This window comes from Pecten maximus, chromosome 11, assembly GCF_902652985.1.
Source record: "Pecten maximus chromosome 11, xPecMax1.1, whole genome shotgun sequence".
NCBI classification, from domain to species: Eukaryota; Metazoa; Mollusca; class Bivalvia; order Pectinida; family Pectinidae; genus Pecten; species Pecten maximus.
Genome location: NC_047025.1, coordinates 39,624,211 through 39,636,862, shown reverse-complemented (window position 1 = coordinate 39,636,862; position 12,652 = coordinate 39,624,211). Strand labels below are relative to the sequence as shown.

Here is a 12,652-nt window from a genome sequence, read left to right as displayed (position 1 = left end):
CCGTGGTCTGCTGCCCTACAATCTATTACGGCTGTAGATGGTGCGCTTTACGACCGAACTTACAAGTTCTACTAGAAAGTTATTGGATGAACGCTTCGTAGACGGGTATCATTTTCACTAGCAGTCTACGCTCTGAGTACGCGGATATCCCCGATGGCAAATGAGCCTACAGCAATTTCATATCTTTATTGTTTTATCACTTTCGGCATACTATACTGCGATATATAATTAAAGCGGCCCGACTACCAGCAGCGTAGACTATGGTCAACGCTTTCAGTCTGTCATAATAATAATGACTTGAATACGATAATTCTGATCAATATTTAGTCTGTCATGTCAAAGTCATTCGTGATTGTTTCCCTTTGCAATTAACTTGATTGTTTTTAAACTCGAGTAATTTGCACGATTGATATGACTGACCGGTCTGGACATTGTATATCAGCCCACATGGAAGATAACCTCATATTGCAATTGAACAGAGACGGCCTTGTAAGAAGTAGAAATGATTGCCTCCTAACATCGTTTTGGATAATTTTAGCGCACATAGAAATAACACGTGCTACTTATATTAATAGCAATGAAATTAACTCTATCACCAAATACACGACAAACAGGTAGGTAATATGACAGTCCGTGTCGGTAAGACATTAAACCAACAGGTAGGTAATATGACAGTCCGTGTCGGTTAGACACCAAACCAACAGGTAGGTAATATGACAGTCCGTGTCGGTAAGACATTAAACCAACAGGTAGGTAATATGACAGTCCGTGTCGGTTAGACACCAAACCAACAGGTAGGTAATATGACAGTCCGTGTCGGTTAGACATTAAACCAACAGGTAGGTAATAAGACAGTCCGTGTCGGTTAGACATTAAACCAACAGGTAGGTAATATGACAGTCCGTGTCGGTTAGACATTAAACCAACAGGTAGGTAATATGACAGTCCGTGTCGGTTAGACACCAAACCAACAGGTAGGTAATATGACAGTCCGTGTCGGTTAGACACCAAACCAACAGGTAGGTAATATGACAGTCCGTGTCGGTTAGACATTAAACCAACAGGTAGGTAATATGACAGTCCGTGTCGGTTAGACATTAAACCAACTATAATCTGTGTTGGTATTTCAGTAGGTATACTCTGTGTTAGTATTGAAGTGAGTATACTTTGCCGCGTTCGACACGTTTTGGCTGTTTGTTGGTCGAATGAAGGTCAGTCGAGGACCGTGTATAAATACTGATACATTCTATATCACACCAAATTAATGAGATTGAATGTCACCTGGTCGGAGAAAATCGTGTGATAGATTAACACGTCATGTTCATCAAAACCAGTAAGAGACAATTTGGTCTGCAGGCGTCGTGAGAATGCACGATCACTACAGAAAGGACATGTCGAACGTCGGACACCGGACACCGACACCACGGTACCTTGGTCCTTTGGACCAGGTGAGCTAAATTTGTAACAACAAATGACCATCGCTGTGAACGACAACAACAGGGTCATCGCTGTGATCGACAACAACAGGTCATCGCTGTGAACAACAACAACAGGGTCATCGCTGTGAACGACAACAACAGGGTCATCGCTGTGAACGACAACAACAGGGTCATCGCTGTGAATGACAACCAAAGGTCATCGCTGTGAACAGCAACAACAGGTCATCGCTGTGAACAGCAACAACAGGTCATCGCTGTGAACGAAAACAACAGGGTCATCGCTGTGAACGACAACCGCAGGTCATCGCTGTGAACAGCAACAACAGGTCATCGCTGTGAACGACAACAACAGGGTCATCGCTGTGAACGACAACCACAGGTCATCGCTGTGAACAGCAACAACAGGTCATCGCTGTGAACGACAACCACAGGTCATCGCTGTGAACAGCAACAACAGGGTCATCGCTGTGAACGACAACCACAGGTCATCGCTGTGTACGACAACAACAGGTCATCGCTGTGAACAGCAACAACAGGTCATCGCTGTGAACAGCAACAACAGGGTCATAGCTGTGAACGACAACAACAGGTCATCGCTGTGTACTACAACAACAGGTCATCGCTGTGAACAGCAACAACAAATGACCATCGCTATGAATAACATCAACAGGGTCATCGCTGTGAACGACAACAACAGGTCATCGCTATGAATAACAACATCAGGTCATCGCTGTGAACAGCAACATCAGGTCATCGCTATGAATAACAACAACGGGACGACAACAACAGGTCATCGCTATGACGACAATAACAACATGTCATCGCTACAACGACGACAACAGGTCATCGCTTTGAACGACAACAACAGGTTATCTCTATGAATGACAACATCAGGTCATCGCTATGAACGACAACAACAACAGATCATCTCTGTGAACAACAACAACAACAGATCATCTATGTGAACAACGACAGCAGCATCTTAATCAATCGCACGCTATAGAAGATAATAATAGCCTTACATCAAGATCGATCAAAATGGCGATTTACTTTATAAATCAGGGTTTGCAGACGAGCCGTCGGCATAAGCTTTCGTGTGTGCTGTCTGTGTTGACACCGAGCCAGCTTGAATTATTCCCGACCACAAGGACATATGGATACTATAGCATCCGCTTGTACTTGCGTATGTGTCAAATCCTTATGTAAAGATAAATTGTTTGGAATCTTGATAAGGTTTGTGTAGCATTGAATGACCGACGGCACAGAGAAGGACACAGGCCAATTCATTCGGGTATAACGCCATTAAACCCGAATATGGAGTTTTACCGACTCATTCAATGGAAATATACTGAAACGTTCTATAATGTAATCTATTACTTACAGGAACAGCCTTACATAATTACCCCAATAGTTTGATTACACGTACCGACCGGGTAGAGATTAACACTGAGTATCATAACAGAAGAAGTGTGATGAGTGATGGCGTCCTGCACCATCAGACAGTCAGAACTCGATCAGATGGAGCGCAACAAACCAATGTCCAGATTTGTGTACTTCTAAAATATTTAACACTGGTTCAATGTGACTTACAAACTTCTAACGAGGCTCATTTTAAAAGTCTGTTGGGTGGGGGAGGTGTGATCGTGATAAGTTGGTTCACTCTTCATTTTCATGTCGAATGATTTAAGAAATATTTATGTTACGAAGTTTCTATACCATCTGTTGCCGGTCGTTACAACAGCTATTGATTTCCGCTTCCGGTTGTATGTGTGTACCTACTAGTAATGAGTGGAACGATAGGATGTTATACCTCAATTATATTTATTTCATGATGCAGATATTATATATTTAAAAAATATTTGCACCGCTAACTTATGTGATATCCCATTGGAGGTGAAATCAATACTATTGATGTTAAGCAGACTGTCGCACACGCGACCTCATGTACTACAGTTACCATACATACATGAATTAGCATACCGTAAATATGGTAAATAAATAGACTCACCTTGAGATTGCTAAATCCGCCTTTTGTAGAGAGATTTGGGCCCACCGCTGTGCCGACAAAACCGCATTGTCCACTCGTTCACGCAGTTTAGAAGTCCTGATCAAGAATAATTTATTTTTCTTTCCTGATGATATTAAAACATTGTTTTTATATTTCCCTTCCTCTCTGGCACCATCCTTGAATGTTGTCACTCCATATCCATATTTCTTATTGTTATACCACTCGCCTTCGTACTTTAGTCCGTCGGAACGTTCACTTACACCGAAGCCAGAACGCTTGTCGTTTTTCCATTCTCCCATGTACGTTTCCGTGACGTTGATATCCGTGATGTCATCCTGGCTTACAAAACTTAAATTACTATCTGTGTACATGGAAGCGTTCGTCATCCCAGACTGCGTCGAATCGGCACTCACGTGACTGATGTTACTGATTGTACTGCGCACAGAGCCTGTCTGACGGCTAGGCGAACTGTTGATGTCACCTGTGCTTTTTTGCTTTTTGAGCTTCAGACCTGACATTAGAGTTTTCCGTAAACTAGACCTGCCCTGCTTATCGAATATGGAGCGCCGTCTACTGGGGGGAGTTTCGTCACTCTTGGCTTTAAGAACGAAACCTCCACGGCTCTCATCTAGTTTTTTATCACGATTTTTCACCACAATCTCATCCTCGTTTTCACTGCGTAGTGACGTCAAAGACGCCCGTAACGTCTTAGGTCGGTAATGTGACGCCAGACCATAGGGTACGCTTGCGCGCACTCCATAGCCGTGGCGCATGCCCCTAAGCCATTGTCCATGATACGTACCTGTAGGAAAAACAATAGTACTCATTACATATAGCAAGGTTTAGCACCGAAAACATTTCGCAAACAAAGAAAGGTTTAAAATATAGTTACTTCATAACCGGAAACAGTCTGTAAATATAGCAATGCTTAGAAACAGTAACAGTCTGTCAATAAATTAGCAATATGGGAAGGCTTACAGGCTATACTATAATCAACAAGTAATGCGCAAAAAAACAAGCCTTATTAATATTAACAACACATTTAATATGGGGAGGTGTCATGTAGCAGAGAATCAAGTCCAAATAGTTCTGATTTGAAAACATACAGGCTAGAAGGGGTAGGGGTATTAAGGCAGGTTTGTTTGGAAGAGGACAATAATACAATAACGGTGTAGATCCGGTTTCAAATGAAATCTACTCGTAGTTGCCCGGAACAGCCACCATTTATCTGATTGTCTCAACTCGACGTTATGCCCGTGTTATATGTAAATGAAATAATCTGAACAGTTTGACATTTCATTGTTTTATCTGGTTGACATCTTGTAGAACACAGTACCTTTGTGTTACCGCCAGGCTGTTGTGTGACCTACTTGTAGGACGTTCCATTTTCTATCCTCTATCGATTAACCATTAACTGTTATAATGCTTTTTGAATGCAGACGTGTTGGTATTGTCCTAATTACCATATAGAACGTGAAAAGGTTTAAAGTTAACGACATGAATACGGTATCTCCATATCATAACACTGTTTCTAGTATTACTCGCCGGAACAGTCGTAACCGCTATAACGAAATATCTAGTACAACGGCGGGCCAATGTTACAAAACAGACGGATCTCGGGATGTGTCGGTAGACATCCATCGGTTACAGGACTGGGAAATATCGGGGAAGACCGATAGGTTGTCTAAATATATTATTTGTGGTGTCTGTTTTTATATGAATGGTTTCCAGAAGTTCTCTTTCCTGTGCCAGCATGAATTACAATCTGACCATGCTATATATGAACACGTTTACCACTCCAACGCCATGTGTATTATTGCTAGCGATTGTTATCCACTATAGAGATAGCTGTCGTACTCCTTCTGATTCTAGTCTCTAATCAGATTTCATGTATTCATGCCAATCTTGTATTTTAGAATTCATCCATATTTCAGGAATATGACCTGACTGATATGATTGATTGTTCCGCAATGGCGGCGTTGTGGAAATAATTAAGGCTACCCATTAGGAGGGTGAGGATCGAGCAAGCGTCCACACGAGGACCTTTGTGGCTCAATAGCATTCTCCAGTGACCACGGACGAAGTGATAATAAGGTCGTGTTTGATTATGAATATTCATATGTAAGGATACATCAGGTAGATTAATTAAGTGGACAGGAGCTATGACTTTAGGGAGAAATGATGTGATCGCCAGTACGTCCTCTGACGTCACTCCGACACATCAATCTAGTCACCAATGTTACATATTGAAACAATAACTAGGTTTTGCTTTGCGGTGTAAAATGACAAAATGTGAATGAATTTCAAAATACTGACAAAAATTCAGTTAATTGTATTAGAAACGTTTGAATATGTCTTATAACACGACAGAAATATGTCTGATAACACGACAGAAATATGTCTTATAACACGACAGAAATATGTCTTATAACACGACAGAAATATTCCAGCATTAAACTGCTGTCTCTGGAACGTTATGGACCAATAATTCGCACAGCATTGCAGACAAGACGCGCAATATGATTAGTTTGTCTGCGATCCTGTCAGAATTAAAGGAATAATAGTATACGTTCTTGTGACGTCACACCTACAGGTAACCGTTCCCGACAAAAAATATAGTTCGTAGAAATAAATACAAACCCATCAATTTAATTTCAACATTTCAATCAACATATTCCGCCGTGAGGATATTCACCTTTTATATAACATAACTACATAACTTAATACAGGTTACATTGATCTATATATGATTTTTTACTCGAGTAGAACGAATATTCGTGACGTCAAATATACTTCACCATAGTGACGTCAGACAAAACGACGTCGCGAACATTGTTCTTCAGATCACTCCGCCAATTGGAATTATGTGAGAATTACAGTATGAAAATATTCCTTTTTGTCTGGTAAGGTTAAATATTGACAATACGGAGCAATGGAAATATATCATTAATACTACATAGTCGCCACGACAACCGAGAAGACATTATCATATCTTCAGGATTGGCTTCGTACACGGAATTCGTACGGCACGATCGTCCAATATAACGAAGTACAAATACTGGTTGTCATAGAGATGAGAAATCAACACTACAACTGACCTTTGGTCAAATGACTGGAGGTCTCATTACACGAACATGACGAGATGGATTTACGATCACGGAGTGCTGACCCCTCGGTACTCCTGGTAAGGTGTATAGCCGTAAACACTAATTAGTAAGTTCCAAGCCAACACCTGCTTTACGGCATCATTACCTACTAGGCTTAATTACATAACACTAATTGACTTCAGATCATTAGTCCGGATTTACAATCATGTAGCAACCAGGGGCAATAATCAGCCGAAGAACAGAAGTCTACCACAGACAATTTAGATACATTGTTCTGACAACTAAGATGCAAAATACCGATACAAGAAAATATACTTAGTGTCACATACATACAATAAATATAGCTCATGCGAGCACACTTCCTTCGAAACTGAATAAGATATAGTATATACTCCATCTTTGACAATAAGCTATACCGACTTCATGTTTAAGGTGCCCCGTCGTTCCTGATGAAGCAGTCCCTTCAGTTTCCTGATGAAGCAGTCCCATCAGTTAATATCCACAGCTAGAGACAGTTCAGGAACACTAATGCGTGCTCATGAGAATAATAATTCTTTTGTCGGTCCAACAGTAAACTACGTCCCTCATATTTAAGATTAAAAGTCAACAGTGATAGTCAAACAGGATCGCACCTGTCCAACTTTAACATTAAAGTAAATGTCTCATTATAACATTATAATAAATGTCTCACTATAACCTTAAAGTAAATGTCTCACTTTATCATTACAGTAAATGTCTCACTTTAACATTACAGTAAATGTCTCATTATAACATTATAGTAAATGTCCCATTATAACATTATAGTAAATGTCTCACTGTAACATTATAGTAAATGTCTCATTATAACATTAAAGTAAATGTCTCACTGTAACATTATAGTAAATGTCTCATTATAACATTAAAGTAAATGTCTCACTGTAACATTATAGTAAATGTCTCATTATAACATTAAAGTAAATGTCTCACTGTAACATTATAGTAAATGTCTCATTATAACATTAAAGTAAATGTCTCATTATAACATTATAGTAAATGTCTCATTATAACATTACAGTAAATGTCCAACTTTAACATTAAAGTAAATGTCTCATTATAACATTATAGTAAATGTCTCATTATAACATTATAGTAAATGTCCCATTATAACATTATAGTAAATGTCTCATTAGAACATTATAGTAAATGTCCCATTATAACATTATAGTAAATGTCCCATTATAACATTATAGTAAATGTCTCATTAGAACATTATAGTAAATGTCCCATTATAACATTATAGTAAATGTCTCACTATAACATTATAGTAAATGTCCCATTATAACATTAAAGTAAATGTCCCATTATAACATTATAGTAAATGTCTCACTATAACATTATAGTAAATGTCTCATTAGAACATTAAAGTAAATGTCTCATTATAGTAAATGTCTCATTAGAACATTATAGTAAATGTCTCATTATAACATTATAATAAATGTCTCACTATAGCATTATAGTAAATGTCTCACTGTAACATTATAGTAAATGTCTCACTTTAACATTATAGTAAATGTCTCATTATAACATTATAGTAAATGTCTCATTATAACATTAAAGTAAATGTCTCATTATAACATTATAATAAATGTCCCATTATAACATTATAGTAAATGTCCCATTATAACATTATAGTAAATGTCTCATTATAACATTACAGTAAATGTCTCATTATAACATTATAATAAATGTCTCACTATAACCTTAAAGTAAATGTCTCACTTTATCATTACAGTAAATGTCCCATTTTAACATTATAGTAAATGTCCCACTTTAACATTACAGTAAATGTCCCATTTTAACATTATAGTAAATGTCTCATTATAACATTATAGTAAATGTCCCACTTTAACATTACAGTAAATGTCCCATTTTAACATTATAGTAAATGTCTCACTATAACATTATAGTAAATGTCCCATTATAACATTATAGTAAATGTCTCATTAGAACATTATAGTAAATGTCCCATTATAACATTATAGTAAATGTCTCACTATAACATTATAGTAAATGTCCCATTATAACATTAAAGTAAATGTCCCATTATAACATTATAGTAAATGTCTCACTATAACATTATAGTAAATGTCCCATTATAACATTAAAGTAAATGTCTCATTAGAACATTATAGTAAATGTCCCATTATAACATTATAGTAAATGTCTCATTAGAACATTATAGTAAATGTCCCATTATAACATTAAAGTAAATGTCTCATTAGAACATTATAGTAAATGTCCCATTATAACATTAAAGTAAATGTCTCATTAGAACATTATAGTAAATGTCCCATTATAACATTATAGTAAATGTCTCACTATAACATTATAGTAAATGTCCCATTATAACATTAAAGTAAATGTCCCATTATAACATTATAGTAAATGTCCCATTATAACATTAAAGTAAATGTCTCATTAGAACATTATAGTAAATGTCCCATTATAACATTATAGTAAATGTCCCATTATAACATTATAGTAAATGTCTCATTAAAACATTATAGTAAATGTCCCACTTTAACATTATAGTAAATCACAACACTTACTCGAATGTGTGGTGTTTTTTAGCAGGGCAATATCTTATCATATTTACTTCTTCCTTTGTGAACTTTCAGTTGAGTCTCGTGGACTTCATTAGAGTTACTTGACCTACATAAGCTGTAGTATTTTTTTTTTTTTTGTATGTGTGAAAATAAATATTCTAGCTTTTTTAGATATAAAATAAGGCTATTGAACTTTCAGACATAACGACCATTTCAGAGTTTTCGATCATAAGGCGTAGAGTGACATCCCTTAGCCCAGAAAGACAGATTTACAGAATGGAGGAAAGGGGGCGCCACTAGGTTTGTGGAACATGTGGGTTTGATAGCAGTAATATATACCATCAATGTTACCAGCGGACGTTATAGGAGATGGTAGCACGTACTACATACCAAACATTGTTTCTACGGGAGGCCTCAGCGAAACATGTGCAAAGAGTTCGAAACAGGAGTCAATAATTATCAGGATAGTTTCTGTGAGTTAGTTACGAGTACTTACATATATACAGTAGAACACAATAGGCTAGGGTGGTGGTTGAGGCTTTTAAAACGTACGAATGTTTACTTGTATACGGTATAGAATACGTATCATTTTATTGCAAGTTAACTCCAAATGATCCCAAAAGGTTACAGTCGAAATAACCCAAAGGTTTCATTCAGTCCAAATAACCCCTAAACTTCACAGTCCACAAACCCCAAACCGTCACAGCCAAAATAACCCCAAAGGGTCACAGTCCAAATAAGCCTAAAACGTCATAGTCCAAAAAACCCAAAACGTCACAGTCCAAAAAACCCAAAACGTCACAGTCCAAAAACCCCAAAACGTCACAGTCCAAAAACCCCCAAAACGTCACAGTCCAAAAACCCCCAAAACGTCACAGTCCAAATAATACCAAAACGTCACAGTTCAAAAACCCCAAAACGTCACAGTCGATATAACCCCCAGAACGTCACAGTCCAACACTTCTAATATCGGATATAATTACGATACACACAATACATATGTCCAATCAACTATTACCTTGTATACGGTTAGAAGACAACGCCTAGGTACATTATACAACAAACTTCACACCAAGAGATTAAGTCTAAAGTAAACACGGTATCAAACGCCAAAACTGAAACAGGACAATGTATTACAATACATGTGTGTCAAAATAATAAACAGGACAATGTATTACAATATCTGTGTCAAAATAATAAACGGAAAAATGTACTACAACCTGTGTGTGTTAAAACTTAAATCGGGATAATGTATTACAATATCTGTGTGTCAAAATAATAATCGAAACAATGTATAACAATATCTGTGTGTCAAAATAATAATCGGAACAATGTATTACAATATCTGTGTGTCAAAAAAATAAACGGGACACTGTATCACAATATCTGTGTATCACAGCTATGAACGGTACAATGTATTACAATATCTGTGTGTTAAAACTTTAATCGGGATAATGTATTACAATGTCTGTGTGTCAAAACTTTTAACAGGACAATGTATTACAATATGTGTGTGTCAAAATATGAATGAGAATATGCATTATAATATATGTGTATCACTATATCTGTGTGTCAAAACAATAAACGGAACAATGTATTACAAAACATGTGTGTCAAAATAATAAACGGAACAACGTATTACAATATCTGTGTGTCACATCTATGAACGGAACAACGTATTGCAATATCTGTGTGTCACAGCTATGAATAGGACACTATCTGCAGTAGTTATGTTTTAAAACTACAAACTGGACAATGAATCACACTATTTGTGTGTCAGAAATATAAACATGAGAGTGTTTATCATGTGTCCTAGTATTGGTAGAGCGTGTGCTGTCCTGTACTGGGTAAATCACACTGATTGTTATACCATCTGTTTAAGTTCTGGGGAAACTGATTAGCGGCCCCCTGTTAATGAAGCATTCTGGCAGTCATTGTTCGGAGGCCCAACACAGGGACACGACGCATGTTTTTATATATTTTGTTCAGATGTCTGTGTTCCTTCAATAAAGTTCCCAGTAGATAAAAGCACAGCTGACCTTTACAGATATGCCAGTGTAGATAACAAACAGTTTGTAGTCCATCCGAACACACAAACATCTGACATGCCAATCCACAGGTGAACAAGGAACTGGCGGGCATGAATGGAATTCCTTCTAACGCCATGTTTGAATGACGTCATTTTGTTTATCTTGTGCTCATGATGACGTTACTAGAAGCCATGTGCCAAACAGTATCAAGTACGAATAAATGTAATGAATATATCTAATTCGTGAGCAAGTGAAATAACAGGTATTGTATTTCATTGAAATTTCTAACTGCATACGTCACACGCCCTTGTGGATTTCTATTATCATTAACCAAATACGACTAGGAAATGTGATAATTTGAAGAAAAGAAATCATAAAAGGTACACGTGTATCGTACTGCACTGGTAGGTAAGGTAGAATCCGAGGATGCTCGCTAAAAAGAGCAGCTAGTACACCAGAAATCAACTGTCGGAGACTGACAGGTAATGTTAGTAGGACAAACTCCATTTCACCAATTAAATTTCACAGATGAAGTTAGCACGACAAACTCCATATAACCCATTAAACTTCACAGGTAATGTTAGCAGGACAAACTCCATATAACCCATTACACCTCACAGGTAAAGTTAGCACGACAAACTCCATATAACCCATTAAACTTCACAGGTAAAGTTAGCAGGACAGACTCCATATAACCCATTAAACTTCACAGGTAAAGTTAGCACGACAAACTCCATATAACCCATTAAACTTCACAGGTAATGTTAGCACGACAAACTCCATATAACCCATTCAACTTCACAGGTAAAGTTAGCACGACAAACTCCATATAACCCATTCAACTTCACAGGTAAAGTTAGTACGACAAACTCCATATAACCAATTAAACTTCACAGGTAAAGTTAGCAGGACAGACTCCATATAACCCATTAAACTTCACAGGTAAAGTTAGCACGACAAACTCCATATAACCCATTAAACGTCACAGGTAATGTTAGCACGACAAACTCCATATAACCCATTAAACTTCACAGGTAATGTTAGCAGGACAAACTCCATATAACCCATTCAACTTCACAGGTAAAGTTAGCACGACAAACTGTATATAACCCATTAAACGTCACAGGTAAAGTTAGCAGGACAAACTCCATATAACCCATTCAACTTCACAGGTAATGTCAGCACGACAAACTCCATATAACCCATTAAACCTTACAGGTAAAGTTAGTACGACAAACTCCAAATAACCCATTAAACGTCACAGGTAAAGTTAGCACGACAAACTCCATATAACCCATTAAACTTCACAGGTAAAGTTAGTACGACAAACTCCATATAACCCATTAAACTTCACAGGTAAAGTTAGCAGGACAGACTCCATATAACCCATTAAACTTCACAGGTAAAGTTAGCAGGACAAACTCCATATAACCCATGCAACTTCACAGGTAAAGTTAGCACGACAAACTCCATATAACCCATT

The 12,652-nt window shown here is 37.3% G+C and overlaps 1 protein-coding gene across 1 annotated transcript in view; it reads right to left on the bottom strand.

Moving 5' to 3' along the window:
• Positions 1-12,652, bottom strand: part of LOC117338238 (junctophilin-1-like) — a 77,136-nt gene that overhangs the window by 18,812 nt on the left and 45,672 nt on the right. Inside the window, exon 2 of the mRNA XM_033899501.1 lies at positions 3,448-4,249. Within this exon, the coding sequence (XP_033755392.1) occupies positions 3,448-4,249 (802 nt within the window). The remainder of the gene's footprint in view (positions 1-3,447; positions 4,250-12,652) is intronic.